The sequence below is a fragment of the Tursiops truncatus genome, chromosome 19, assembly GCF_011762595.2.
Source record: "Tursiops truncatus isolate mTurTru1 chromosome 19, mTurTru1.mat.Y, whole genome shotgun sequence".
In the NCBI taxonomy this organism is placed as follows: domain Eukaryota; kingdom Metazoa; phylum Chordata; class Mammalia; order Artiodactyla; family Delphinidae; genus Tursiops; species Tursiops truncatus.
The window spans coordinates 17741634-17769599 of NC_047052.1; the positions used below are offsets into that span (position 1 = coordinate 17741634).

The 27966-nt window shown below is 38.9% G+C and overlaps 1 protein-coding gene across 6 annotated transcripts in view; it reads right to left on the reverse strand.

Moving 5' to 3' along the window:
- The window catches only part of HAS3 (hyaluronan synthase 3), a 198238-nt gene that overhangs the window by 155395 nt on the left and 14877 nt on the right, over window positions 1-27966 (reverse strand). For 5 of the 6 annotated variants that reach the window (XM_019935618.3, XM_073796869.1, XM_019935617.3 and 2 more), the window contains exons 3-8: window positions 27422-27538; window positions 25629-25770; window positions 19641-19777; window positions 17227-17389; window positions 13933-14015; window positions 1387-1499 (exon numbers count right to left, since the gene is read on the reverse strand). In XM_019935618.3, the coding sequence (XP_019791177.1) occupies window positions 1387-1499; window positions 13933-14015; window positions 17227-17389; window positions 19641-19777; window positions 25629-25770; window positions 27422-27538 (755 nt within the window). Of the gene's footprint in view, window positions 1-1386; window positions 1500-13932; window positions 14016-17226; window positions 17390-19640; window positions 22467-25628; window positions 25771-27421; window positions 27539-27966 lie in introns of those variants that run through there. The other variant, XM_073796870.1, reaches the window with a different exon arrangement.

Genomic DNA, 27966 nt, shown 5'->3' on the forward strand with positions numbered 1-27966 from the left:
CCAAATGAACTCACTGCCTTTGAATCAGGCACTGTGAAAGAAAAGTTTACAGTGATCAAACCATCTAAGACGGGGACCAATAACTGGAGACCAAGAAACAGCACACCAACAAATTCTTGCTGATTCCTTATCCCCTCTTATCCGTGCCAATCAACTAGGACAGGAATGGAATAAACGTTTGCTTCTTCCTTCTCAGTCTTTGATGAGGACATGATAGTGCTGTGAGGACTTGGGCTTCAAAACTAAAACAAGAGTTATTATAGGAATGGTGTTTTGAAGCCAAATGCACATATTTATAGCCTCCATCTTCCACTGCACTTTCTCTTGTCACTTCCCTCATGTCTGTGGGCTTCAGTGATCGACTGACCAAAAGCTAGAGAGTTAAAGGCAATATGTAAGCTTCAAATAATATGCAAGACTGAGTACTTCGCTTTATCACTTAATGATGATAGTGACTATTTATTGAGCTTATTATTTGCCAGGGACAGTGCTAAACACTTCAATGCATAGTTAGTCTTCATAATAACACTATGAAGAAGATACTATTACTGAATATGAGATTACATGTGGCGGATTTCCAAACACCAAAAATCAGAATTCTGTAGGATCTTTTTTTTTTTAATTTTTCTTGGAGTATATCTGATTTACGATGTTGTGTTAGTTTCAGGTGTACAGCCAACTGAATCAGTTATACAAATACATACATCCACTCTTTTTTAGATTTTTTTCCCATATAGGCCATTAGAGAGTATTGAGTAGAGTTCCTTGTGCTATACAATAGGTCCTTATTATCTATTTTATATATAGTAGTGTGTATTTGTCAATCTCAAACTTCCAGTTAAAGTCTTAGAAGGAGGAAGAAACAATGTAAATCACTGTGAAAACAGAGCTGATACAAAATGAGTCCTACTTAAATTCCAATACAAAAGATTATTTTCTGGATGACTAAGGAATCCCTTCATTCTCAACAACACTGTACAGCACTAACACCAAATCCAAGCCTAAATTACAGAGTGCCACATTCAGATCCAGATTTCCCCAGCTTGATTTCTAACTACTCACAAGGTATTTATGATCCAACCTCTATTTCCTCCTCCCTAGACATGTAATTCCAGTATTTCTCACTGATCAAACAGTGGCATGTTCATACGTGTAAACAGATTTCATTTCTGATGTCTAAGAGGCTGAGGAAAGTCATTCTAAACACTAGATCCAATCCCGTGCAATCTGCAAAGCTCTCTTTCTTTTCTAGAGGACTGTCAAATGTTCTCCTGACTTTGAAAGAAAAAAAAAATTATAAAGTGGCATAAGTCATATTCAAAATAAGAACAACATACAAGAAAGACTTCAGTATTTACAAACAATAAGGTTCTCTAGATTGCTTACCTTATGTGAGACACACTGTGCTTGGTAAAACAGTAGAGAGAAAAGAGCACTCCCAGGACAGGAAGCAGGGAATCCACCAAAACTGTTAAAGGTTCATTCCCGACCACGTACACCTAGGGAAAAGGAAATGGTGGTACACTGAGTGCGAGGCCGGAGCAATGGGAATCAAACACCATACACGAATTAGCAGGGCTTGGAGGCTTATCTTAAGCAACACTCTAGCCCTGAGGTGAACAATCGTAGCTCTAAGCCTAAGGAAACCATCTGGGATTAGCAGACAGGCTGCATCAAAGGAAGACTAAAAAGGGAGCATTGCTCTTTCATGCGTGCAGCCTTAAGAGCTGCTGGGTGAACCAGGTAGGTGAACCCATTTTCTGACCCCTTCCTTTCCTACTTCTGACTACCTCAAGAGTCTCTTCACCTATTATTCATCAATACAATAATTATCTTACTGCTAAAGGCCCTGCTATTAGAAACTAACAAGCAATGACAACCAAATAGAAAAGCTTAAGACTAGATTTGAAAGAAAACAAAGCAAAACACAGCTTGCTCTAGATTTGTCATTCTTAAGATGTAACTGTCACATGGGCATGTCCTATTCTCTCCAGTTCAATAAATGTGCACCTAGATCTGCACTGGCTTCACAGGGTTAAGTGTGTGAGGATTCTGATGTTTATTAACAATAACTATGTTAACTGTTTTATTTGTACCTTTTAAAAAGGATTCAACAAACTCTTCTGAATCTACTGGAATCAAAGTACTGTTCTAAGCACTGTAGTGAATATAAAAGTGAACAAGAATTGTTCTCTCTCATTGCTTGTGATCTAACAGGAAAAATAAAACAAACCAATAATAATAAGATTAATGTTAATATTATTATTATTCAAGGTGGATAATTTAAAGTATCTTATGAAGTGCCAAAATGCTATTCAAAACTCCAATCAAACACAATAGGATTTTACTTCACTTTATTTTTTAAAATTCTACAAGCTTACTGTTATTTATTTATTTATTTATGGCTGCGTTGGGTCTTCGTTGCTGCACGTGGGCTTTCTCTAGTTGCAGCGAGCGGGGGCTACTCTTCATTGTGATACGTGGTCTTCTCATTGCGGTGGCTTCTCTTGTTGCAGAGCATGAGCATGCAGGCTTCAGTAGTTGCAGCATGCGGGCTCAGTAGTTGTGCCTCGTGGGCTCTAGAACACAGGCTAAGTAGTTGTGGCACATGGGCTTAGTTGCTCCACGGCATGTGTGATCTTCCTGGACCAGGGATTGAACCCGTGTCCCCTGCATTGGCAGGTGGATTCTTAACCACTGGACCACCAGGGAAGTCCCCACAATAGGATTTTAAAATGCAATTCTGTTCTAATAAATTAACTAAAACTTGATGGTATAGACAATAATAATAATAAAAGAAGAAAGAGGATCTGACGATGATTACACACTTAATATGTGTTCCAGAAACTATGCTGGGATTTTTATCTCCCAGGTACTATGTTAGATTTTTTAAAGAGTTTGCACATTGAAATTATAACTATCTCACGAAGACTGTATTAGCAGACCTATTTTAAAGGACAAGGAAAGGGAAACATCAAGAGGCTCTAATTTACAGAAAGACGATTAAGGTAGAAATCAATGATGTTTATGGGAAACTAAAGGTCATGGAGGCACAAGCTGGAAAAATCTCTGTGCTTTTCTAGAGAACCCTGTCCCTTTAAATCAAAACTAATTTTTCACACTCCTTAAGCCTCCCAACTCCTCTGTGGAGCCTGATAACGAAGGAGCCAGCTTCCTGTGCATGATCTAACCTCCATAAGCCCAGCTAAATGAGGTGCAGCACTGTATGGCAGTGTTCAGAAATAATATGTGGGGCTAATTATGATATCACCAATTACAGGAGGTAAAAAAGAGATTCCCCCAGATAACGTAAGGGCCTACTGTTTGCCTCTGGATTGTGTGTTCCAGAGGTAATCCCTAAGGAGCCATCCTTCCTTACCAGCATCTTTAGTACAAAAAAACAAACAAACAAACAAACAAACCAATGAAGCTAAATCTTTATGATTTACTGGGCTAAAGCACTTCAAACTTTAACATGAATTCAAATCAAGCACCTTTCTCAGAGGTATATGCTGTTGTTGATAAACTCCAATTTTTAAATTCTCTTCTTGTACTTTTCTGTATTTTCTTACAAGGAATACAAAAAAACTGCACAGCTATTTATACATATACATATGTGATTCATTTTTATGTAAAGGTTCAGCGTATGTTTACTGAGTGCCAACTGTGTGCCAGACACCTCTGTGGTTCTGCGGATACAGTGGGAAACGAATTATCTGCTTCAAAGGAGCATACATTCTAGTGAGGGGACAGAAAATAAACAAATATATAATATCAGACAGTGACAAGTGCTAGAAGAAAAACAAGTTTAAAGGGATAGAGAGTGATGAGGGGAAGAGCGTGTGGAAAGAGGGAGAAATTAAGAATAACTCTTATCAATTCACCAATAATCCATTAAGTTCACAGATTAAGAATAGAGAAATTTTTTTTTTCAAAGTGGAAAGATTTAAAGTCTCCTTTGGCTCAAACTGATCAATGAGTTTTCTCTATGAGAGCTCAAAGAACTTGAATGGCCTCTGCTTGACACATACAGGATTGTCACCTCCCTTCCAACATTAATAGTTAAAATTCCTCCTTGGAGTGAGCCCTAATCTACTTCTCTTTAAACATCCTTAACGGAAGCGTATCTATTTCCAAAAATTTTGGACTGGCCATCTATAAACAATCATCAAAATCCAGTTCTATTATCCACCTTATGGATTGCTCTGCATCCTAACGACAAGTTTGCACTTTATAGATGAAAGACAGGCAGTAGTACTTATTAAACGGACCCAGCTCAAGTTCTACCTCTTCCATAGGCCTGCTGTATCATTTCACTGTCGAACTGTTCATTCATTCTCTAATTCAAATATTCATTAAGCATCTAACCACCATTAATGACTTTTCTCCTATAAATTCCAAAAGCATTTTAGAGCTTGTAACACATAATCAGTTCTTGAATATATAAGTCTCTGACCTCTTTAACTAGCCTGGCAGGGAAAAGTCAAGTTCCCTACTTCAGCACCTGTAAGAGTAGATGATTAAGTTGTGTTACCTGAGTTTTTGGTGAATAAGCCGTTTAAACGCAGTTGTACACAATTTAAAGGAACACCACTGGGGGACCTCCCTGTGGCACAGTGGTTAAGAATCCACCTGCCAATGCAGGGGACACGGGTTCAAGCCCTGGTCTGGGAAATTCACACATGCCGCAGAGCAACTAAGCCCGTGCACCACAACTACTGAGCCTGCGCTCTGGAGCCCGCGAGCCACAACTGCTGAGGCCGCATGCCACAACTACTGAAGCCTGCACGCCTGGAGCCCACACTCCACAGCAAGAGAAGCCACCACAATGAGAAGACCACGCACCGCCATGAAGAGTAGCCCCCGCTCACCACAACTAGAGAAAGCCCACGCGCAGCAACAAAGACCCAACGCAGCCAAAAATAAATTAAAAAGTAATAATAAAGGAATCCCACTGTTACTGCTTTTATAAAGCAAACAATAACTACCACTTATTGCATGTCCACTTAAGAATGAACCAGGTATTCAGCTAAACATTTAATATACAATCAATTCTCGCAAGAGTCTTGCAAGTTAAGCATTTTATTCTTATTCTAAAACTTTGGAAAACTGAGGATCAGAAAAGCTATGTTAGTTGAGCAAAGGTAAACTGTCAGTAAATGACAGGGCCAGGATGAACCCAGATCTGTCTGACATAAAATCCATGCACAATCCATAGAGAAAGAAAGCGGAGTAGCAGTTGTCAGGGCTGAAGGGAGGAAGAAATGAGGACTGAATGCCTAATGGGTATGGGGTTTCCATTTGGAGTGATGAAAAAAGTTCTGGAACAACAGTGATGATGGCTGTACAACACTGTAAATGCCACTGAATTATACACTTTAACATGGTTAAAATGTTAATTTTATGTTATGTCTATTTTACCACAATGTAAAAAAGAGCAAAGCATGTACCCCATGGCCTCCCAATACTAACCTCCTGCTGTACATAATAATATTTTTATTTCTTCAATCCCTAACTTTATCCCTGCTGTAGCCCCTCAGATTCAGTGGATCCCAGCTTGTCAGACTATTAATGACCCTATTCCTGTGACCTCTGCCAAGTAGGGCTGAAGTTCCCAGTGGCACCATGGACAGCACTCCTGTGCAGCCTCCTCTTCCTCCTACTGAGAGTCTTATATAGCTCCTTTCTACCAAGTCTTCCGGTAGCTCTCCAGGGTCACAGTTTAGCCAGTTCTTTCCAACGACAGTCCCCTCCTTCTAATCTCTTGCCTCACATTAAACTCAGATGCAGGTTAACAGTTTGGTCTGCACCTGACATCTAACATTACCCGCTGCTTATACTCCCAAAGTGGAATCTGGTCACTTTTCCCTTAATGTGGATTGCCCCACATCATTGACTTGTATCTGGAGTTTAGTGACCCATAAAGGGACATGGGAGGCTGGACTGATTCAGTCAATGCTGCACTGTGATCTCTTGGTGCCAGCACTGACAATGACCAAATACCCCAGAAAAAAAGAATCTTCCAATGAAGTCATACCACATACAGAAAAAACTGTTGGGGCTAGTTCCTCTCAGTTTCCTGCACACTAGGCTGGTGACAGTACCGACTGAAGAAGCAGTGAAGGCACAATAGGTAAGTTGTTCCTGCCCCACTGAGGGGAGGGCCTGCCTGCCCCGCCTCTGGGCCCTAACACCCAAGTGTTGTGGAATTTCTTTGGACTCTGCTTATGTGCAGTCTCTTTCCACAACAGTGAGAGGCCCGCGTAACGCAAAAAGAAAAAAAAAAATGAATGAACAAAGCAGACTGACTGCTGTTTACTTTCTCAAAAGTTCTACTTTTGTGGGGAAGTTACAATGCCCTATTTTCATTTTTTCTTTAAAAAAAAAAGCTGCAGCTAGAAGTTATCAATCAATGCAAATTAACTGAACAGAATCACAGAACTTCAGCCATGGAAGGGAGAGCAGACTGAACAATAGAAGATTTGATTTTATTATATTGGCTTGTTCAGCATCTGTCTTCAGTGTCTGGAGGACTGAGTTTCTCTGGAAAGATTGACTGGAAATTTGAATTTAAGAAGAAAGGAAAAACCCAGAGGAATCAAAATGGTCAAAAGTATTAAGAATAGGACTTCCTGGTGGCGCAGTGGGTAAGACTCTGTGCCCCCAATGCAGGGGGCCCAGGTTCAAGCCCTGGTCAGGGAACTAGATCCCGCATGAATGCTGCAACTAAGAGTTCACATGCTGCAACTAAAGATCCCGCATGCCACAACAAAGATCCCGTGCCCCAACTAAGACCTGGTACAGCCAAAATAAATAAACAAATATACATATATATATATTTTTATAAAGTATTAAGAATAAATACGTGTTTCTGGTTCAAAGCAAACAAAACCGAAAGCAGCTCTCATGTGCTCATTTCATAGACTCCCATTATATTGTCAAACACATCCCTTAGAGACCGCTGCAAAGTCACCGAAAGAGCACTGGGAAGTCAGGAATCAGGAAACGTGGGTGTAAACTTTGTTTCTGCCACCTATGTGGTTGCCCAAATCCACACATTAAATGAGTGAACAGGGATAAGACATTTAAACCGCTCTAGGTCCCAGTTTCCTCATGGATAATATAATGTAGGCGTTAAGCTTTTAGCATAAGGACCAATTAAGATAATTCACGTTAAGGGCTTCCCTGGTGGCGCAGTAGTTGAGAGTCCGCCTGCCAATGCAGGGGACACAGGTTCGTGCCCTGGTGCGGGAAGATCCCACACGCCGCGGAGCGGCTAGGCCCGTGAGCCATGGCCGCTAAGCCTGCGCATCCGGAGCCTGTGCTCCGCAACGGGAGAGGCCACAGCAGTGAGAGGCCCGCGTACCACACACACACACAAAAAAAAGATAATTCACGTTAAAATATTTTGTAAAATATATAGCCATATGCAAATGTTAAGTTTATTCCTAAATATTCTTGTTGATGCTACTGTGAATGGAACAGTTTTCTTAATTTATGGCCTTATCTTCTGCAGGGATGTACATGTATGGAAATACAAACATGATGAGCCTATTCAGAATCAAGCTGACTAAATCCTAACATTGAAATTCAGTACAGGCTGGAACTTGATTCTACCCCAGTTAAAGATTAAACTAGTCAAATGCTGCCTTCTAAAATATCCCAGTGATCCTTTTGACAGTAGTGTTCTAGAACTTCTAATGTACTTACTGAGTTTAATTAAGACTTAGGAGAAGCGAACCAGGCAAGTTTTACTTAATACAGTATTTTGTACTGTGCATGCTTTCAGAGCATAATGCATAAAACGGTCTTAAAAAAAAAGTTTCCCTGAACCAAAAAGGAACTGACAGTTGTTTGAGCACCTTTTAAAGAACGCAATGACCCGGGCTTCCCTGGTGGTGCAGTGGTTAAGAATCTGCCTGCCAATGCAGGGGACACAGGTTGGAGCCTTGGCCCGGGAAGATCCCACATGCTGTGAAGCAACTAAGCCTGTGTGCCACAACTACTGAGCCTGAGCTCTAGAGCCCGCAAGCCACAACTACTGAGCCCACGTGCCACAACTACTGAAGCCAGCACGCCTAGAGCCTGTGCTCTGCAACAAGAGAAGCCACAACGAGGAGCCCGCGCACTGCAACGAAGAGTAGCCCCCGCTCACCGCAACTAGAGAAAGCCCATGTGCAGCAACGAAGACCCAACAAAGCCAAAAATAAATAAATAAATTTATTAAGAAAATAAAGAAAGAAAGAATGCAATGAGTCTAACAAAAGTTACCTTATTCAACCACCCGACAACTCAAGTGACACATTTAAGTCACCTAAAGTCCCATGGATAGTCAACCCTGGAGCCAAATTCCAATCTAGGTCCATCTGACTCAAAAGGCCAAGTGCTTTTCACTACACTGTACCACAGAATCTGAACTGCAGCATTTAGAAAATCTAATGCTTAAATCTCACACATCCTTGAAGGATACTTTTTTTATTCCTTTGCATGTTATTCAAAGTCACAGTTCAACAGGAGATGGAAACATCCAGAAAGAATGATTGCCTTTAGGGAGGGTCCACAGGTGAGAGGGAGACTAACTTTTCACTGTAGAGCCTTTGGCACTTATTAAATTTGTACCATGTGCAAATATTATCTTTTCCAAACAGAGTGAGAGAAAGAGAGAGAGAAGGGAATGTTGGACCCGGGACCAGCACTGTCACTCACTAGTGTGATTTGGGACAAGTCACTTCACAATCTTTTGGATTTTGTTTCCTTTACTGTAAAATGAGGGATTAATTTGTCAAAACCCAAAGAATGTACCACATCAAAGGTGAACCTTAATGTAAACTATGGACTTACAGCGATATTGACATGTCAACATAGGTTCACAAACCATGACAAATACACCGTCCAGTGTGGGATGCTGATAGTGGGAGAGGCTGTGCACATGTGGGGGCAGAGAATACACAGGAACTCTCTGTACTTCCCACTCAATTTTTCTGTGAACCTAAAACTGCTCTAAAAAATAAAGTCTATTTAAAAAAATGAAGGATTATACTAAATTATTTCTAAAGTTCCTTCCAGCTCTAAGATTGTATTATTCTAATTTACTCTACACAAATAATTAAAAATTCGGAAGGAGGAGTCAACTGGTCAATCTGACAGAGAAACTTTATTTAGAAATTCATTAAGATTAGATGGGGGAAAAAAAAAAAGATTAGATGGGGGGAAAAGACGTGAATAATCAAGGTCAAGATTTCCTAAACCTGGAAACAGAGAGCGAAAATGGAAATGAGAATGTAGAAAATAAACTCATTAGGTACCTTCTAGCCTTTCCTATCCTAAAATTTCTTCTGCCTTTAGGGAGTCTTGGGCAAGTACTGTGAGGAATACTAAAAGGCAACATCTCTCCACCCCCACTGTCGAATTCTGGCCATTCCTCTTAAGAGCAAGAAAACATCCAAATCAGAAAGAACTGGAATTCTTTTACCCTGCCCTACCCAGAACCAGTCTCTATGCAATATGGGCCTCTCTTCACCTCTGTAGGCAAAGAAAAAAACACGACTCCCTCTCATACCAGGGAGGACAAAAGAATATAAACATTCTAGAGATTAGGTCCCAGACACTCAGAGGCAGAGGAGACAGAATGGGAAGCCACTGGACTAAAAGCTATTTGAGCAGCATATGCCCTTTTTGGCTTACATAATTTTACCAGAAATAAGGTACACACATAGAAATGACAAGAATTATTTATGCAGATGAAGTACAAGTGGCTATGCCAAGTTTTCATTTCAATTCGACTAGCATTTGTATATATACCTGTACTGCTGAGAACTTTCCACCTGGCCCACCAGAGCCACACTGCTCTATTCCCTGCTGTATGTGAAGGATGCAAGTGTAAAAAGCCCTTCCCTTGTCATTGTTCCTGCCATAAAATTTTCATTCAGAGAGCTGAGAGTTTATTCCTTTAAATACCAAAATGTACTTATATTTTAACAATTTTGGAAGGAAATATTTCTAAAATGAATTATATGCAATCCCTTCCTTCTTAAACAAAGTATACTGAACACAGTGGTCCCAACATACTTTGCTTTTCAACTGATTATGCCCTTTGGGGGTATTTTTTCTGTCTCTTTGCTTGGTCCTCTCTGCTCTTGTCATTGTGCCTTAGTTAGTCTAACTAACTTCTAATTTGTTACTTCTAATTCTGCTATGGTCTTAAAAATCAGATAACCAGTCTGACCAGGACTGTGTATAAAGCAAAGAAGAAACTGGCTCTGAGGACTAAGGGGCTCTGCAGTTAGACTGAGAAGGCAGCCAGATGGACAGCTGTCATAACACAGGTGACATGGGGTGTTAAATTGGAAATGTCAAGTGAAGCACCAAGATAAAATAGACTTAAAACTCCAAAGTAAGACACCAGACTATGATGAGATCAAGACTATAAAAACTCCTCATTCAGAAAGAGGGTAGAGAAGATCAAAGGTGTGGAGGCTGAGAAGAGACTGATGAGGAGGATTTCTTTAGAGAAAGCTGTTGGTCAGAGTGAGTCCAATCCCACAACCCACCAATGATAAAAAGACAACCCAATTTAAAAATAGGCAAAAGGGGCTTCCTTGGTGGTGCAGTGGTTAAGAATCCGCCTGCCAATGCAGGGGACACGGGTTTGAGCCCTGGCCCGGGAGGATCCCACATGCTGCAGAGCAACTAAGCCCGTGCACCACAACTACTGAGCCTGTGCTCTAGAGCCTGTGAGCCACAACTACTGAGCCCGTGCTCTCCAACAAGAGGAGCCACCACAATGAGAAGCCCACGCACCGCAACAAAGAGTAGCCCCCGCTCACCACACTAGAGAAAGCCCGTGCACAACAACGAAGGCCCAATGCAGCCAAAAATAAATAAATAAAATTAATTTTTAAAAAATAAAAATGGGCAAAGGTTCTTTAACAGAAATTTCTCCAAGGAAGACATCCAAATGGCCAATAAGCACATGACAGGCTGTTCAACATCATTAGTCATTAGGGAAATGTAAATCAAAGCCACAAGGAGATGTTACTTTACTCCCACTAGGAAGGCTATTTTTTAAAAAAGGATGATAACAAACGTTGACCATAATCTGGATAAACTGGAATTCTCATATATTGCTGGTGGGAATGTAGAATGGTGTGGCCACTTTAGAAAATGATCTGGCAGTACCTCAAAAGGTTAAACATAGAGTTACCATATGATCCAGCAATTCCACTCCTATGTATACACCCAAGAGAAATGACAACATACATACACACAAAAACCTGTACATGAATGTCCACAGCAACACTGTTCATAACACTCCAAAATGTGGAAACAACACAAATTTCCATCAGCTGATAAACAGGTAACAAAATGTGATATAACCATACAACAGAACACCATTTGGCATTAAAAGGTATGAAGTACTGCTTCATGATAAAATACGGATGAATCTTAAAAACACTGAAGAGCCAACTACAAAAGACCACATATTATATGATTTCATTTATATAAAATGTCCAGAATAGGCAAATCTACAGAGACAGAAAGTATATTAGTGGTTGCCTAGGGCTGGGGGCAAAGTGGAGAGAATGGGAGGTTACAGCTAATAAGTATGGAGTCCTTTCAGGAGGGATAAAAATATTCTAAAATTAGATTGTGGTGATGGTTGCACAACACTGTGAAATACCAAAAACACTGAAATGAGCACTTAAATCGGTGAATTGTGAGGTATGTGAGTTCCATCTCAATAAATCTGTTAAAAAGAAAAGGAGAGAGAGAGAGAGAGAGCGAGAGAGAGAGAGAGAACACCAGAGCTGGAAATGTTCCCAAATGCCTCTCTAAAATTAAAACACCCTCTTGTACCCTCTTGTTACCGAGTGAGTTGCTGGATCAATTCAACCATCCCAGATGTTTTCCTTATTTCCTGCCTTTGAGCTGTACTCTATAATTTAGTATTAGCAGAAAGTTAATAAAGACAACATACTCTTTGTTGCTAAATTCTACACAATGTTTACCATTTTCCTCCAACGTACACATTTCCTCTGTTTTCCCTCTGCAGCTGAGCTGCCAAAACCTTGTAGAGAGAATAAACTTCTACACCCCTTCCTGCTTTCAAGACAGTCCCAGCCCTTGTGCAAAACCAAGTGTCTACAGCAAACTAATGTTTTGCTTGTCTCTCCAGGAGGTTTTTAATTCATTAAACTGTTCACCGAACAATGAGGGTTTTTCCCGCCTTATGGGGGGCAACAATAGGAGAAATGGCAAGGACTATTTCTCAATCTCTCTGATTTTTAGAGGCTAATTCACTTGCCAGAAAGAAGTTGTTTTGCTTTCCTTTCCTCCTAAAAGCAATTTATTGACATCTACCTAACACTATGAGGGGTTTGTACCAAAGTTTAGACAAAATTAGTCCTACTCCTACCAGCACTTTCAAGTCTTTCTAACATTCCACACCTGGCTATTTTACAATTTTTCATCATGATATTTCTTAGATGGAATATGACTGAAGATAACCTTTCTAAAAGTTATTTGGGCTTTATTCTCTAATTCAGAAAGTTTGCTTTCTAGATTGCTCTGTATAATTCCTTGTCTTCATATTATCTGAAAAGTCCCTGCCTACCAACAGGTAGAACAAGATATAAGAACTTTCTTTTCGTAAGTCTCTAAAATGAGGCATTAAAAAATAGAAACAGCATTATAGCCACTAAGTCATCAGGTCCTGTTTTATCTATGAACAATTTAATTCTACACTTGTGTGCCAGGTCAACATTGTAAAGGGTGTACTCTGGTTTTTTTAACAGCAAAATTAAATAAAAGGGTAGTAAATACCCAACTTTTAGTAAAAAGTGAGTGTTACTGAGAATGAGTTTTGAATTTTTAAGCAGCATATATTTATATCTACAAATTTATTAGTATCATACATAAAGCTTAAACCAAACCAAAACAAAAGCTCTTTCTTATCTGAAAGAACATGATTTAAGATTTACTTTACACCCTCATACACTGCTGGGGGCAATGTAAAATGGTGCAACCCCTTTGAAAATGATCTGACAGTACCTCAAATGGTTAAACATAGAGTTACCATATGATCCAGCAATTCCACTCCCAGGTATATACCCAGGAGAAATGAAAACATATGTACACAAATAACTTGTACACAAATGTCCATAGCAGCATTATTCATAATAGCCAAGATGTAGAACCCAAATGTCCATCAAATGGTGAATGGATAAACAAAATATGGTAAATACTTATAACAGAATACTATTCAGCAATAAAAAGGAGTGAAGTACTGCTTCATGCTACAATCGAGATGAACCTTTAAAGCATCACGTTAAGTGAAAGAAGCTAATCACAAAAGACTACATATTGTATGACTCCATTTATATGCAATGTTCAGAATAGGCTAATCTATAGAGACAGAAAGTAGATTAGTGGCTGCCTAACACTGGGATGTGGGGAGTGGTGTGGGTTTCTTTTGGGGTAATGAAATGTCCTAAAGTTGACTGTGATGACAGCTGCACAAATCTGTGAATATACTAAAAGGCCACTGATTCGCACACTGTAAATGGGTAAACGTACGGCACATAAAATTGCAAATTTTTTGTCAATTTGTATTGCATTTGTATTTGTATTGCAAATTCCTTTGTCAATTCCTTCAAAGACACACTTTCATCAGTGGCATGTGTCACTTAGAGAATCTGAACTGTTTAAGATTCAGAGTAAATGATGAAATTGACAGAGTTTCAAAATGTATCAGTTTTTTCACTAACAACTTACAGTTTCCAGTTTTCAAGGTAAAAAGATTTTGATGGTTTGATGGTTTGGAATTTAAGATTAGTCATTCCAATTCTTGAAGTACCAGTTTAAAAGGCAAAATTATTTTAAAAGACTAAGTACAAATATTAACTGAAAACACTAGTGACTCAAATTACCAACCTTATATACATCCTCAATACATCTACTAAGTTCTTCTTCTGTCACCAAAATGGTCCCTGGCACCATGTCACTCTCTGAAACCTCTAAGGAAAAAAAAACAAAATTACCCACACTCAGCACCTCATTGAATAGAAGAAGCTGAGCCTAAGGAAAAAAGTTTTACTAGAAAGTTCAGGAAGTAACAGCTAAAATTAGAAAATCAACATAGTTACAATACAGCATCATTCAAATACAATATTTCACAGAATGTTTCATTGATTATAAACATGCATTGTTATTTTATGTATCACTAAGAAAGAAAAAAACACTGCCAAGTAACCTATGAAACATTATCACTTGGGATTTTAATTTTAAATTAATGAATGAAAAGTTGGACATTAAATTAAGTGAAAACGGCAGAATCAATGGTTGTGTCTGGGTGACTGGTACACAGGTGTTCATTATACTATTCTCTGTACATGTGTTTGAAAATTTCCCTTTAAAAAGTTTTAAGGGACTTCCCCGGCGGTCCAGTGGTTAACACTCCGAGCTTCCACTGCAGGGGGTACAGGTTCAATCCCTTGTCAGGGAACCAAGATCCCACATGCTGCTTGGTGTGGCCAAGAAAAAAAAAGTTTTAAAACAGAGCTTTTTAAAAAAAGTATTAAGAGAACTCTCCTAGATTTATTTTATACAGTATTGTTATATGTCATTTTTTTTTTCCTTTGTCCACTCCATGCAGCATGCAGGATGTTAGTTCCCCGACCATGGGTCGACCCTGCGTCCCATGTAGTGGAAGTACGAAGCCCTAACCACTGGACTGCCAGGGAATTCCCTATCATTCTTGATACAAGCTAAATAATTGGAATAAACAGGATAAGGAATTAAAACTGCACATTAAGTGTCCAACTCTTCTGAAACATTTCAACACCATTACCGGTATCTGTGTTTTGCCATAATATATCGTTCTCTGTGCCACAGAGTACAGTGATGTGATATCCTTAAGAGTCCTCCACTTTACTATTGTCTTCAAGATTTTCTTCTAAGTCACTGACATCCATTCTACAAATTTTAACGCTCATTTGCGGGCACAACAATGCCACAATTGCTACCTGGCCAACAATGATTGTGAGATGGGCAATTAGAGTTGCTAAAATGTGAAAAAGATTTCGAAAATAAAATTTTTTTAATGTGAAAAAAAGTGCATCTTGGAATTGATAAAATATGATAATTCATCATAATTGCCACATAGTCCTAAAAATGTGATGCAATATGTAAAACAAAATAAGAAAGCTTATACTTTAGAGATTGTTTTTCCAGGGGCAATGATGGGGTATATATATAAGATCAGTCATATTCTTACCCAATCCTTTTTGTTATCAATAGATTGTATATGCAAAACATGTAGCTGGTGTTACAGATATAACCTAACACATGAAAATGCAGGGTAAATAGGTGTCCAATAAATATTCTTTGAATGAATGAACAAGGCCCAGGACAAAAATAATTGACCCACAACTGGACTGAATCTAGGCGTCCCAAGCACAGTGCTCTAGACCAGGGGTCAAACTTGAACACACACTTGAATTACCAAAAAGGCCTTTTAAAACAGTGTTGGGTCCCACATCAGAGTTTCTAATTCAGTAGGTCTGTGGTGGAGCCCAAGAAGTTGTATTTCTAATAAATTCCCAGGTGATGCTGATGCTGCTGGTCCTGGGACCACACTTTGAGAACACACTCCAGACTAAAGGAAACACCTAGTCAGTCACAGACAAGAAGATAAATAGATTAGTATTGAGGTATAGTCTTAACACATGAAATTAGATATAAATGCTAGGCCTTAATGACAAGGGCCAACAGAAATAATACTTCATTTTTTGAATCATTTTTTGAAGAAATACTAATTCTAGGCTAGATTTTTATTAAATGTATAAAGGAATTTTAATTATTTATTCAAATTCGTTTATCATGTCTGAATAATCACGAATTTCACTCCACCAAAGCTCAATCTCGTGCTTACTATGCACAAGAATTAGATTTTCTCTATTCTCACCCACCTAAACCCCTCTAAACACACTCAGAAAAATTTACCCTGTAAATGACTTTTATACAAAGTCTACAACAGAACTAAATTGGGCTTAACCACAACATCAATTTTTCTCTTTATTTTTAATCTCAGAAAAGACTATATGGAAAGGTTTTTTTTACTCACTAAGAATGCTGAAATGATACTCTGTATCCCAGCATTAATCTCAATAAAGCATGAACACACACTGCGGGAAGTGCTGAAAATGTCAATCTTTTAACACATTAAAACTGGCCAAATCTGGGAAACTTTAAGCTTCAAAATGAATGATAGGAATGCTCAGTCACCCACTGAATAAAAAAAGAATCTATGAATGTGTATTGATACTTAAATAATTATTCTTTTAAAAAGAGATGAGGCAAGGAGGAAAGAAAAGCTCTTCCTTACAGAAGAATACCAACTAACAAATTAGAAACAATAAAAAAAATAGAAAGTCACCATTTTATGAGCAAAAATCATCAGTGGATACTAAACCACAGTATGAAGGACTGTTGGGAAACAGGATATTCACACTGTCTCATACATCTATCATCCCACAGATTATTATTAATTACAAAGGGAGGAAGGTATTTTTACAGTGGAGAAATCTGGTTGCTACCACTTTAATCAAATAGTCAAATTTAACATCACTAATAATGGAATAAACTGATAACATGTGCCCCTAATCTGATGGACTAAAAAAAAAAAAACCATCATATGTAGTACTCCTGCCAAAATGTTAACCTGGATCTAATCAAGAGGAAACAATGAGACAAATACAAATTGAAGAACATTCTATAACCTGGGCTTCAAAAGTGTCAGAGTGAAAGACTATTAGGGATCTATTCTACATTACAGAAAACTAAAAAGACATAACAAGTAAATGCAATGTAATTTTTAAAAAACAGCTATAAAGGAAATTCTTGAGACAAATAAAAGATTTGAATAAAGTCTGTATATTCGACGTCTGCAACTAACTCTCAAATGCTTCAGAAAAAAAATACGTATGTGTGTAGGAAGAGAGAAAGAGAAAGTGAACATGTCAAAATGTTAACTATGTGAAGTATATAGGGGTAGGACACTGCATTCTTCTTAGAACTTTTATGAAGTGGATTTTTCAAAACAAAAAATTGGGGGAACAAAAAGTAAAATTAAAGACAATGAACTACCATAGACTTAAGTTATTTAAATCCAAAACACGGAAGAAGGTCCTTTAGAGGGACAGCGAACCACCAGACTTCCTTCTTTACCTGCTGTATTTAAACATCGATGAAGAGGAGCTAACACTGGCTGAAGTAAGTACTTTGCTGCCAGTTGTGGCCGTTCTCTTGACATAGTTATAAAGGTAGTGGTGGCAACTCTCTGAAATTGTAGTCCTGTCAATTTATCTTGAAAGTGAAATAAATCCAAAATCTAAAAGAAAAATTACATGAAGTAAATACCAGGCTCTTTGCAAGAAGCATGACATTAACTAAGAAGACAACACATTAATTTCTTTACAGCAAAAAATAAATTTACTGCAGTAACACTGATCCAATAGAAGTTTTTTTTTTTAATTTAACAACCCAGTGTCAAAGGGTATGAGAACTGAAGGAGCTGTGTTTTTATTAAAAAATTTTATCAGATTTATAAAATACGTGCTCATTGTAGGAAATTTGGAGAATAAATTTTTAAGAAGAAAATTAAATCTTCCCAAATTACTATAAACATTTTGGGTGTATTTTTTTCCACTATGTTTCCTGTATAATTCTTTTTTCTTTTCAATTAAGGCTATACTTAATATTCAGTTTTGTGTATTGCTGAAACCTTCTCATACTGTTATAAATTCCTCAAAAATATTATTTCCAGATATTCAGTTTTTCCCCAAAATTTTGCTATGATAACTAGCAATTATGGGGTCAAGGTGTATAAATATATTCAGAATCTGAAGAGCCTGTCAGTTCTGAACAAAAGTCTACTTTATTCTCAAAAATAAACACTGATCTCTCGTGCTTGAGTTTAAGCACCCAACTGAAAAGCACATTCTGTTCCTGGCTTAAAACTGACTCTTGTACTTTTTGTAGACAGGAGAATCTTCTGTTCAAAAACTGTATGTGACCTCTGACACTGCCAAAGAGAGACTAAGTAAGATTAAAACCTATGACTTGATTTTATCATTTCCTTAAGTGCCCAAACTATAGCTACTAGTTTTGGAAAATATTTACTCATCATTGCAAATGATAACTTTATCCTGTAAGATAATTTATACTTAATATTTTCCAATATAAGATTTTGCATTGTGATATTTGTTCCCATGCATGCCTACCCATGAGAATCCCGCAGACCAGCATAACAACTGAATGACTTTCTTCACACTGTACTCCAAAAGGCATATCTTACATCTAAACGCATGGGGAGTGCTGACTAAGAACACTCCTTCCACACTTTCACCTAATCAGATTAACAAAGAAAAGTTTTGTAACACATTGCATAGGCAAAAGTGTGGGAAAACAGATACATAAATAATATCAATCAAAAATTTAAATACACATACCCTTTAAGCCAGTGATGTCAATTCTAAGAATTTTCCCTGTGATAATACTTGCACATAGGCAAGATTTATAGATATTAACTGGAACATAGTTTGTAACAGCAAAAGAATGGAAACAACTTAAATGTCCATTAATAGGAAGGTAGGTAGGGCTTCCCTGGTGGTGCAGTGGTTAAGAATCCGCCTGCCAATGCAGCGGACACGGGTTCGAGCCCTGGTGTGGGAAGATCCCACATGCCGCGGAGCAACTAAGCCCCTGTGCCACAACTACTGAGCCTGCGCTCTAGAGCCCGCGAGCCACAATTACTAAGCCCACGTGCCACAACTACTGAAGCCTGTGCACCTAGAGCCCATGCTCCACAACAAGAGAAGCCACCAAAATGACAAGCCTGCACACTGTAACAAAGAGTAGCCCCTGCTTGCTGCAACTAGAGAAAGCCTGTGCACAGCAACGAAGACCCAATGCAGCCAAAAATAAATAAATTTATTTATTTATTTATTAAAAAAAATAGGAAGCTAGTTAAATAAATTATGGTACATAATATGATGAAATACCTATGTACCCAAGAAAAAGAATGATGAAATGATCTCTAAGGTACACTGTTAAGTGAGAAAAGCAAAACTGAAAAACAGTGTGTGGAGCATGTTATCATTTGGATAAAAATTAGAATATATACACAGATATACACACATATAGTTGTATACACATGATACACAGACTACCTCTGCAAAATAAATAAGAAATTGGTACAGAGACGGGAGGGAGACTTACTTTTCCATTTACTCTTTTGTGCTTTTAAATTGTGTACCATGTTAATTTACCTCGTTTATTAAACACCTATTTTTTTAAAAAACTAATAAAAAACACAGAAAAGATAATGAATATGATGAAACTGTAGTTTCATATTCCAGCTCTGAGAGCAAGCTAGTCAGTTATTAATGGTTAGGGGTTCTGAAACCTAACAGGTCAGTCTCTCCCACAGGTTTTTAATCAGTTATTAAGAAGGCCCCTCACTGAATAATAAACTTAAACATTATATTGTTTTTAACTCAATATCAGACGAACATTAAAAGTCCTCTTTTTATAAATAAGCAGATAATCCTCAAACAGTCAAAAGAAACAAAATGATTTACCTGGGGGCAGATATCTCTATAATAATCCTCTGGTGAAACAGACTGCTGGGGACAAGAGGCCAAAATCTTTGCAATCAGGTCACACTTCTTCCAATCGGCAGCTGTGGCCTCAGCATCACTCCCACCAGCCGCCCCGGCTGTCAGCAATGGATAGAGATATCAAAAACCCATCGCAGTTCCCCACAGAAGGTCCTTAAAATTTACAGTAAGAACTATTTTTTCCCTACTGAAAGCTGTTAATTTCCTCTGTAAGATAAGCTATCCCTCCGTACTTTCCTTTTGATGTTGGTTTCTGCGAGGCTCAGAAAAAAGCAGCACTTAACCATTGTAATGATATTATTCATACGACTTGAACACTAGCTTCTTCTTAGTATTTATTACTTTTTAAATGATTAATATTATTATTCTGTCTCTTTATATACGTCATGTATTTCAAAGTGTCTTTTCTTTTTTTTCTTTTGGCTGTGTTGGGTCTTTGTTGCTGCACACGGGCTTTCTCTAGTTGCGGCAAGCGGGGGCTACTCTTCGTTGTGGTGCGCAGGCTTCTCACTGTGGTGGCTTCTCCTGTTGCAGAGCACGGGCTTTAGGCATGCAGGCTTCAGTAGTTGTGGCACATGGGCTCAGTAGTTGTGGCTCGCTTGCAGGCTCTAGAGCGCAGGCTCAGTAGCTGTCACGCACAGGCTTAGCTGCTCTGTGGTGTGTGGGATCTTCCTGGACCAGGACTCGAACCCATGACTCCTGCATTGGCAGGTGGATTCTTAACCACTGCGCCACCAGGGAAGCCCTCAAACTGTCTTAAACCAAAACTGTGGAGTAACAGGTCCCAAATTTACCTTACCATCTTAGATGATTAGAAAATGGGACAAAATACGTAAACAATGGTTTTCAGACACTGGACAACAAGCAGCCCAAGAACACTGAACCCTAAGAGAATGGAAGCAAAAAAGTGAGTCCCATGAATACCCTAGTCTATTACCTAGAGAGAGTTTTGAGGCTACACCACAGCTAAGGAGAGCCCAAACGAAGCCTGCCACCTTGTTGAATTAAAGAAACACAGTTCAGAGTTCAGGGAGACCAAAACAGAATTTTCAGGGCAAAACACCAGAGAAGTGAAAGCTACACAAAGAGGGAGCTCCAGAGATCTGCAGGGGAATCCTCTCTCAAGTCTTTCATGGAGTATGATCTGTGTATGTGTGTGAGAGAAAAAATCCAAGGCAAAGAACCACAGAAAGGAGTAGGGGGAACAATCCCCACAGTTCACACAGGGCTTGGAATAGTTTATGTTCCCACTAGTGAGCATGGGAAAGCCTCCTAATATACAGAATATCAGAAAGGTATTACCTTAGTAGTGGTGCCAAATTACCTTGGGTTAAAGGCTGCTTTAGACCCACAGTAACAAGGCTTAAAAGCCAGGATTGAAGGGCTCAAACTGATTCTAAGAAAATTAACTGCATCCCAGAACAAAACCCAACAAAGGAATACAACAAAATCTAGCACCCAACAAGGTAAAATTAAAACATCCAATATACATTAAAAAATTACCAGGAGGGCTTCCCTGGTGGCGCAGTGGTTGAGAGTCCGCCTGCCGATGCAGGGGACACGGGTTCATGCCCCGGTCCGGGAAGATCCCACATGCCGCAGAGCGACTGGGCCCGTGAGCCATGGCGGCTGAGTCTGCGCGTCCGGAGCCTGTGCTCGCGTACCGCAAAAAAAAAAAAAAAAAAAAAATTACCAGGCAAGGGACTTCCCTGGTGGCGCAGTGGTTAAGAATCTGCCTGCCAATGCAGGGAACGTGGGTTCAATCCCAGGTCCGGGAAGATCCCACATGCTGCAGAGCAACTAAGCCCGTGCACCACAACTAATGATCCTGAGCTCTAGAGCCCACGAGCCACAACTACTTAGCCCACATGCCACAACTACTGAAGCTCACATGCCTAGAGCCCATGCCCCACAACAAAAGAAGCCACTGCAATGAGAAGCCCATGCACCTCAATGAGTAGCCCCCGCTCGCTGCAACTAGACAAAGCCCGTGCACAGCAACGAAGACCCAACGCAGCCAAAAATAAAATAAATAAATTAAAAAAAAAATTACCAGGCATATCCATTCAGTGAAATATTTTCAGTCATAAAAAGGAACAAAGGACTGATTCATGGTATAACATTATGCTAAGTGACTCAAACCAGACACCAAAGACCACATATTGCATGATTCCATTTGGATGAAATACCTAGAATAGGCAAATCCATCAAGACGGAAAGTAGATTAGTGCTTACAAAGGTTTGGAGGAGGGGAGAATGGGGAGTGATTGCTAATGGGTAAGAGGTTTTTTGGGGGGAATGATGAAAATGTTTTGGAATTAGATATTGGTGATGGTTACACAACTCTGTGAATATACTAAAAACCATTAAACTGTACTCTTTAAAAGAGTAAATTTTATGGTATGTGAATAACTTCTCAATTTAAAAAACCTACTAGGTATGCAAAGAAGCAAAAAGGAACATAACAAGAAGGAAAAATCAGTAAAAACAGACACATAAAAACAGAGGTGACAATTAGGAGACAAGGACATTAAACAGCTATTATAAACTTATTCTCTATTTTCAAAAAGGTAAAGAAAAGAATGATCATAATGAGGAAAGAAATGGAAGATATTAAAAAGACCCAAACTGGACCTGTAGTAATGAAAAACCTAATAAATGAGGGAAATTCCCTGGCGGTCCAGTGGTTAGGATTCTGCGCTCTCAGTGCCAAGGACCGAGGTTCAATCCGTGTTCAGGAAACTAAGATCCCACAAGCCGTGTAGTGCAGCCAAAAAAAAAAAAAATCTGAAATGAAAAATATGGCAGATGGAATTAACAGCAGATTAGATACTGCAGAATAAAAGATTAATAAACTTGAACATGTAGCAATAGAAATTATCCAAAATGAAACACAGAGAGAAAAAGACTAAAAGAAATCAACAGAGAAACACTATCTTTTAGGACAATATTAAGTATAATATTAGGTATAATTCAAATTCCAGAAAGAAAAAAGAAGGGAAGACAGAAAAAAAATATTTGAAGATAATGTCTGAGAAATTTCCAAATATGATGAAAACTATAAACCCTCAGCTCCAAGAAGCTTAAGAAAACTTAAGCAGAAAAAACATGAAGAAAACCACCCACACCAAGGCATATCATAATAAAATTTCTAAAAACCAGTGATAAACAGAAAAATCTTAAAAGCAGCTAGAAAAAAAAGGTGTATCAGATACAGAGGAACAAAGACAAAAATGACAGTAGACTTTGCATCAGAAATCATGCAAGCCAGAAGACAATGGAGTAACATCTTTAAAGCACTAAAAGAAAAAGCGATCAACCTAGAGTTCTGTATCCAGCAAAAATATTTTCAAAAAAGATGGTGAAATAGGCTTTTTCAAACAAACAAGAGCTAAGGGGATTCATTGCCAGTAGATCTGCACTATAAAAAAGGTTAGAGTTCTTCAGGCAGAAGGAAATTTGAATTAAAATTTGGATCTACACAAAGAAACGAAGAACACCAGAAATGGCAAATATGCGAGTAAATATAAACTGCCTCAAATCACTGAGAATAAACCATATATATATTCATATACGAATAAGTAGCAAAATTAGGGTTCTAAGTTTCTTATAGAAGCTCCCCAATTTGCATGCCCTTGGGTGAAGTCTAAGCTTTCTCTGGAAAAAGAAGATGCAAGGACCTATCTGCATGTGACAACTTCTCACAGGTAACTGTTAATTTTCCATTTCATGGGTCCTAGAAGCCACTGCAGGCAGAACTGGGGAGGCAACATTACAGCCACTGCAGACCAAATCTACCAATGTCTGCCAACCACACTGACCTCACTTTTGTCCGACAGGACCAAGGTACATTGACCACCCCAGAAATGGAAAGTCAAGATCGATTCTCTCTCTCCTCCTCCCTCCCCACATAACCAGCCCTTCATTAAGTTCTGGCAACTCTTCCCTTAAATACGTCTTATATTCATTCATTTCTCTGCATTTCCACTGCCACCGCATTGATCCAAGCCACTGTGATCTCTCAGATGACTGCTTCTTCTTAACTGTTTTCCCCACTTCTGCTCTTACTCAACCCATTCTTCACAATACATCCAGAAATATATTTCTAAACTGTAGATTGGATCCTGTCTCTCTCCTTAAAACCCTCCAGTGGTATCTCATTGCCCTCAGAATAAAGTTCAAAACCCTGAAGTAGGCCTAAATGCCTCCATGATGTGGCTCCTGCCCACCCCTCCACCCTCATTTCACACCCCTCCCTCATCTCATACCACTTTCCCTGCACTCTCTACCCTCCCTGCTCTACCCATACTGAAATTTCCTCAAAAACACTGTTCTTTCCTATGTCAGTTCCTTCATACATGGATCCTCTCTAACTATACAGTCTTCCCTCACTCTTCAATGAACATATTCCTACTCAGCATTCAGGACTCAGTTTAAATGTTATTTCCATCAAAAGGCAATTAAGTTTGTGGTAATTTGTTACAGCAGCAATAGGAAATTAACGTGCAGGGGATACAGGAGACAAGGGACCAAATACAAAAGAAAGCCAAGGGGATCACCAGGAAAAAGGTGAAGGGAGATCCTAGGATGACAGCTTTGTGGAGGTAATTAGTCCAAATAACAGAAGACTCAGAGACAGAGATGTCTTCAAGAAGATAAAACGGATAGAATAGCTAATGTATTTGAATGTATTAAAAGGAGATTTAAACAACTGGGACACAGTCTGAAAACAGATTAGTGGTAAGTACATACAAAACTAAGCAGACAAACAAAACAGATAGCTATTAACTCCAAGTACAAAAGTGTGTAAAAAAGTATACTACAGTAGCTCAGCTGTATATAGTAATCACACAGAAGAGTATAAACACTGAATATTGATCTAACCAAAACTAAGATATGACTATAGGGCATCCCTGGTGGCGCAGTGGTTGAGAGTCCACCTGCCAATGCAGGGGACACGGGTTCATGCCCTGCTCTGGGAGGATCCCACATGCCGCGGAGCTGCTGGGCCCGTGAGCCATGGCCGCTGAGCCTGCGCGTCCAGAGCCTGTGCTCCGCAGCGGGAGAGGCCACAGCAGTGAGAGGCCCGCGTACCAAAAAAAAAAAAAAAAAAAAAAGATATGACTATATTAAGGGGATGGGAAGTATGCTTGGGTGAATGATGGTAGGGTTGTGAAAGATAACAAAATCCTTTTTCACTGATGATGAGTTGATAGATGATGCCTAAAACTGAAAAATTAAGAAAGTGCTGTAATCGCATTATAGTTAGAAAAAAAGAGGTAAATACCAAAAGAAACCTGCTAAAAATGATCAAAGTGGTTGCTTCCGAGGATGGGAAATGGAGTGAAATGCTGCTAAGGACTGCTATTTTTCTCTAAAAGCCTATAGACCCATCGACTCTTTAAACTATGTGCATGTATGATTTTGTTTAAAAATCAAAAAATATAAATTAAAAACTACTACCATACTTAACATGATAATGAACCTTCTTTCTATTAATGAGGACTAAAGGAATATAATTGTGGAAATGAATCTAAAATTTCATCCCAAAGTTTGCATCTCTTGGGTATCTCCAGCTTCAGGAGAACTGTTTCGTATTTTAAGTCCTGAGGTGAAGTACTCTTAGCACCCTGACTCTTTTCCACAGAGAATTTCACGTTTTCTATAGGGTTTTACTTAAACTTTTTGTGCAATGTTTTCCTCTGATTGTGTAAGTTATTCGAAACAGTTGACAATATTAGTCAACAACATGAGCAGTGTATCACAACTATTTTTGGAAGAATGGCAAGAAAATGAGTTTCTTTGGAAAAGGAGCTCATTAAGGTTTAACCTCCTCACTCTCCACAAAGTCTAGTCTCCATCAGGTTTTACAGTCAAATGCTAAAGACCAATATTTCACTGTGACTCAAAGGAAAGTGGATACCAAAGTAACAAACATCTATTTCTTACCACCTGCTCCTTCCAAAATGCCCCGGACTACTGCCTGAACACCACTGGGTCTCATCAACCTTTCAGAGAGGAGCTGCCCACACAGACGCCGGAGCCAAGCTGGGGCCCGACACATAACTTGTGTCTTCCCATCCGTGTAGGACTGAAAAAGGAAGAGAAAGGTATGAACTGAATGTCAGTGTAACAGATATGTAGAAATTAAAAATATACAAATATACTGAGTCATACTGATGATTAACCGTATGCTATACAGACTTCAAAAGAGCAAAATTTTTCCCTTAAAAAAAAAAAGAGACTCCTTTACAAAACCTACTTCAGCATCACTTTTAAGAAAGTAAAAATATAGTGAAACTTCTTCAAGTGAAGTATCAAGTGAAATTTCAAACCCAGAAATAGACAAACATGTCTGTGAATAAAATACAGATTTGGGGGACACAAGGTTAATGTAACCAATCTGAATGCAGTCCTTCCAATCAAATCTAGCTTCCGAAGAAGACTCCTATAAACATGACTCACCACTAAGAGGATAGTTCACAACACTGAGAGGACACTAGTCCTTGCCTCCATGGTCTCAGCTGCTCTGATTCCTTTTGACATGGCAGTTTCAAGAAGAGTTCGATTTCTTCAAGAACTCCTTTTTGAGAGCTCTGTGGAGCCGCCATGAACAAAACAGACTTCGTGTCCCTTATTTTGGGCTAGAACGCAAACTATGGTGTGGTCATTCATTGTGTCTAACTATGTGAGCATAAAACTTGGTAAAAGAAAAACATTTAATCCCAACTAGCCTGTTCTCTTTTATTTAAAGAAGATCAATAATTACCATGTATTGAAGGGGTTATGATGTGCCATGCACTGTGGTGAGTACCTCCCCCACAGTCTCAAAAGGAACTTATAAGGAAGGGTCTATTGTCATCCCCATCCCCATTCTATGGGTAAGGAAGCTGAGGGATGGAAAGGCTTTTACTAATCCAAACAACTGCACCCTGGGGTTGAATTCCAGTGTGCCTAACTCCAGAGCCTCTGTTTCTCATCATGCTCTTATAATGTATTTGGTTTAATCTGGCAAACTGTGGACTCATTCAGAGAAGCAGAGTATGAGCCAGAGGAGCCCAATGTGCACCTACAGTAATATTCTAAGGACGAGATGAAAATGACTTCAACTAGGAGATATCTTTGTAGCCAGCTTCAGCTGGTCCTACAGCCAATTCCTCTGGCCCTTCATGCTTTACTCACCTAAACTCATAACTAAAATTTAGGTACTGAAAGAAAATAGATAAATCCAGCTACATCATCAAATTAAATCATTTTGGATAAATAATTATTTTTAATGAAAAAAGAAACTATATGATGCCTAGCAGAATATATACTATTACGTTTTTCAAAAATGGATCTAAGAACAGTCCATTAATAGCTCTAATTTTAATTTCTTGACTTCAAATACTCCATTCAAAGAATAAGATGTCCAAACACTTCTGCCAGAAGAACGTATTGTCAAACAGCCAAATTTTAATTTAAAAAAAAAAAAGATCCAGTGTGAGAATGAATAAAATATATTTTTGTCATAAGCCTTAAAAAATGATCACAATATTCCTGGGAACAGTGTCCATCATTCCACTAAAAGAAATATCCTTTTAAATTATCCCAAAGGTCAGTGTAATTTAGCTCTACAAATACCATTTAACAATCTAAAAGATGAAATAAGACTCAACTAGATTAATTTCCCAGGAGAAGAAGACAGTACACCACACACTATCATTAAAGATTCACCCACAAGAGTTCCCAGGCATGCATACCTGGGGTGGTCCTCCCTGGAGGATAAGTAATTCTCGGACTGCTAATGGTTGATACACTTGATCCAAGATGTCTCTCAGAGCCTTCCTAGACAGGGCTCTTTCGTCTTCGGTTAGCACCTACAAGAAACACGTATTTGGTTTTTGTGAAATACAAACTAGGCAGGCAATAGAAGGCAATGCTTTGCAATACTGAACAAAGATGCTTGTGAGGGGAGAGGGAGGCAAGCTTCTTTTGCCTCTTGATTTCCTTCTACCTGGAGGAAGCTATAATACTGAAACACTCCTGGCCCTATCTCCATCCCCTCACCCACTTCTGGGCAGGAGATCGCACTGATTTATCTGATTGGTGAGTTCTGGCACGCACAGATGAGCTCGCTCCTCTTCTATCTCTTGGGAGCGAGCACATGTTCTGTTCTGCTCTTCCCTGCCGTAGATTCTTCAGGGGCATGTCCCCTGCCAAGGGGCAGAAGGCGCTGCAGTTTTCTGGCACTCTTTAAAACTGGGTGAGAATTGTGTCTAATTCTGGAATGCACTGTTAGGAGACC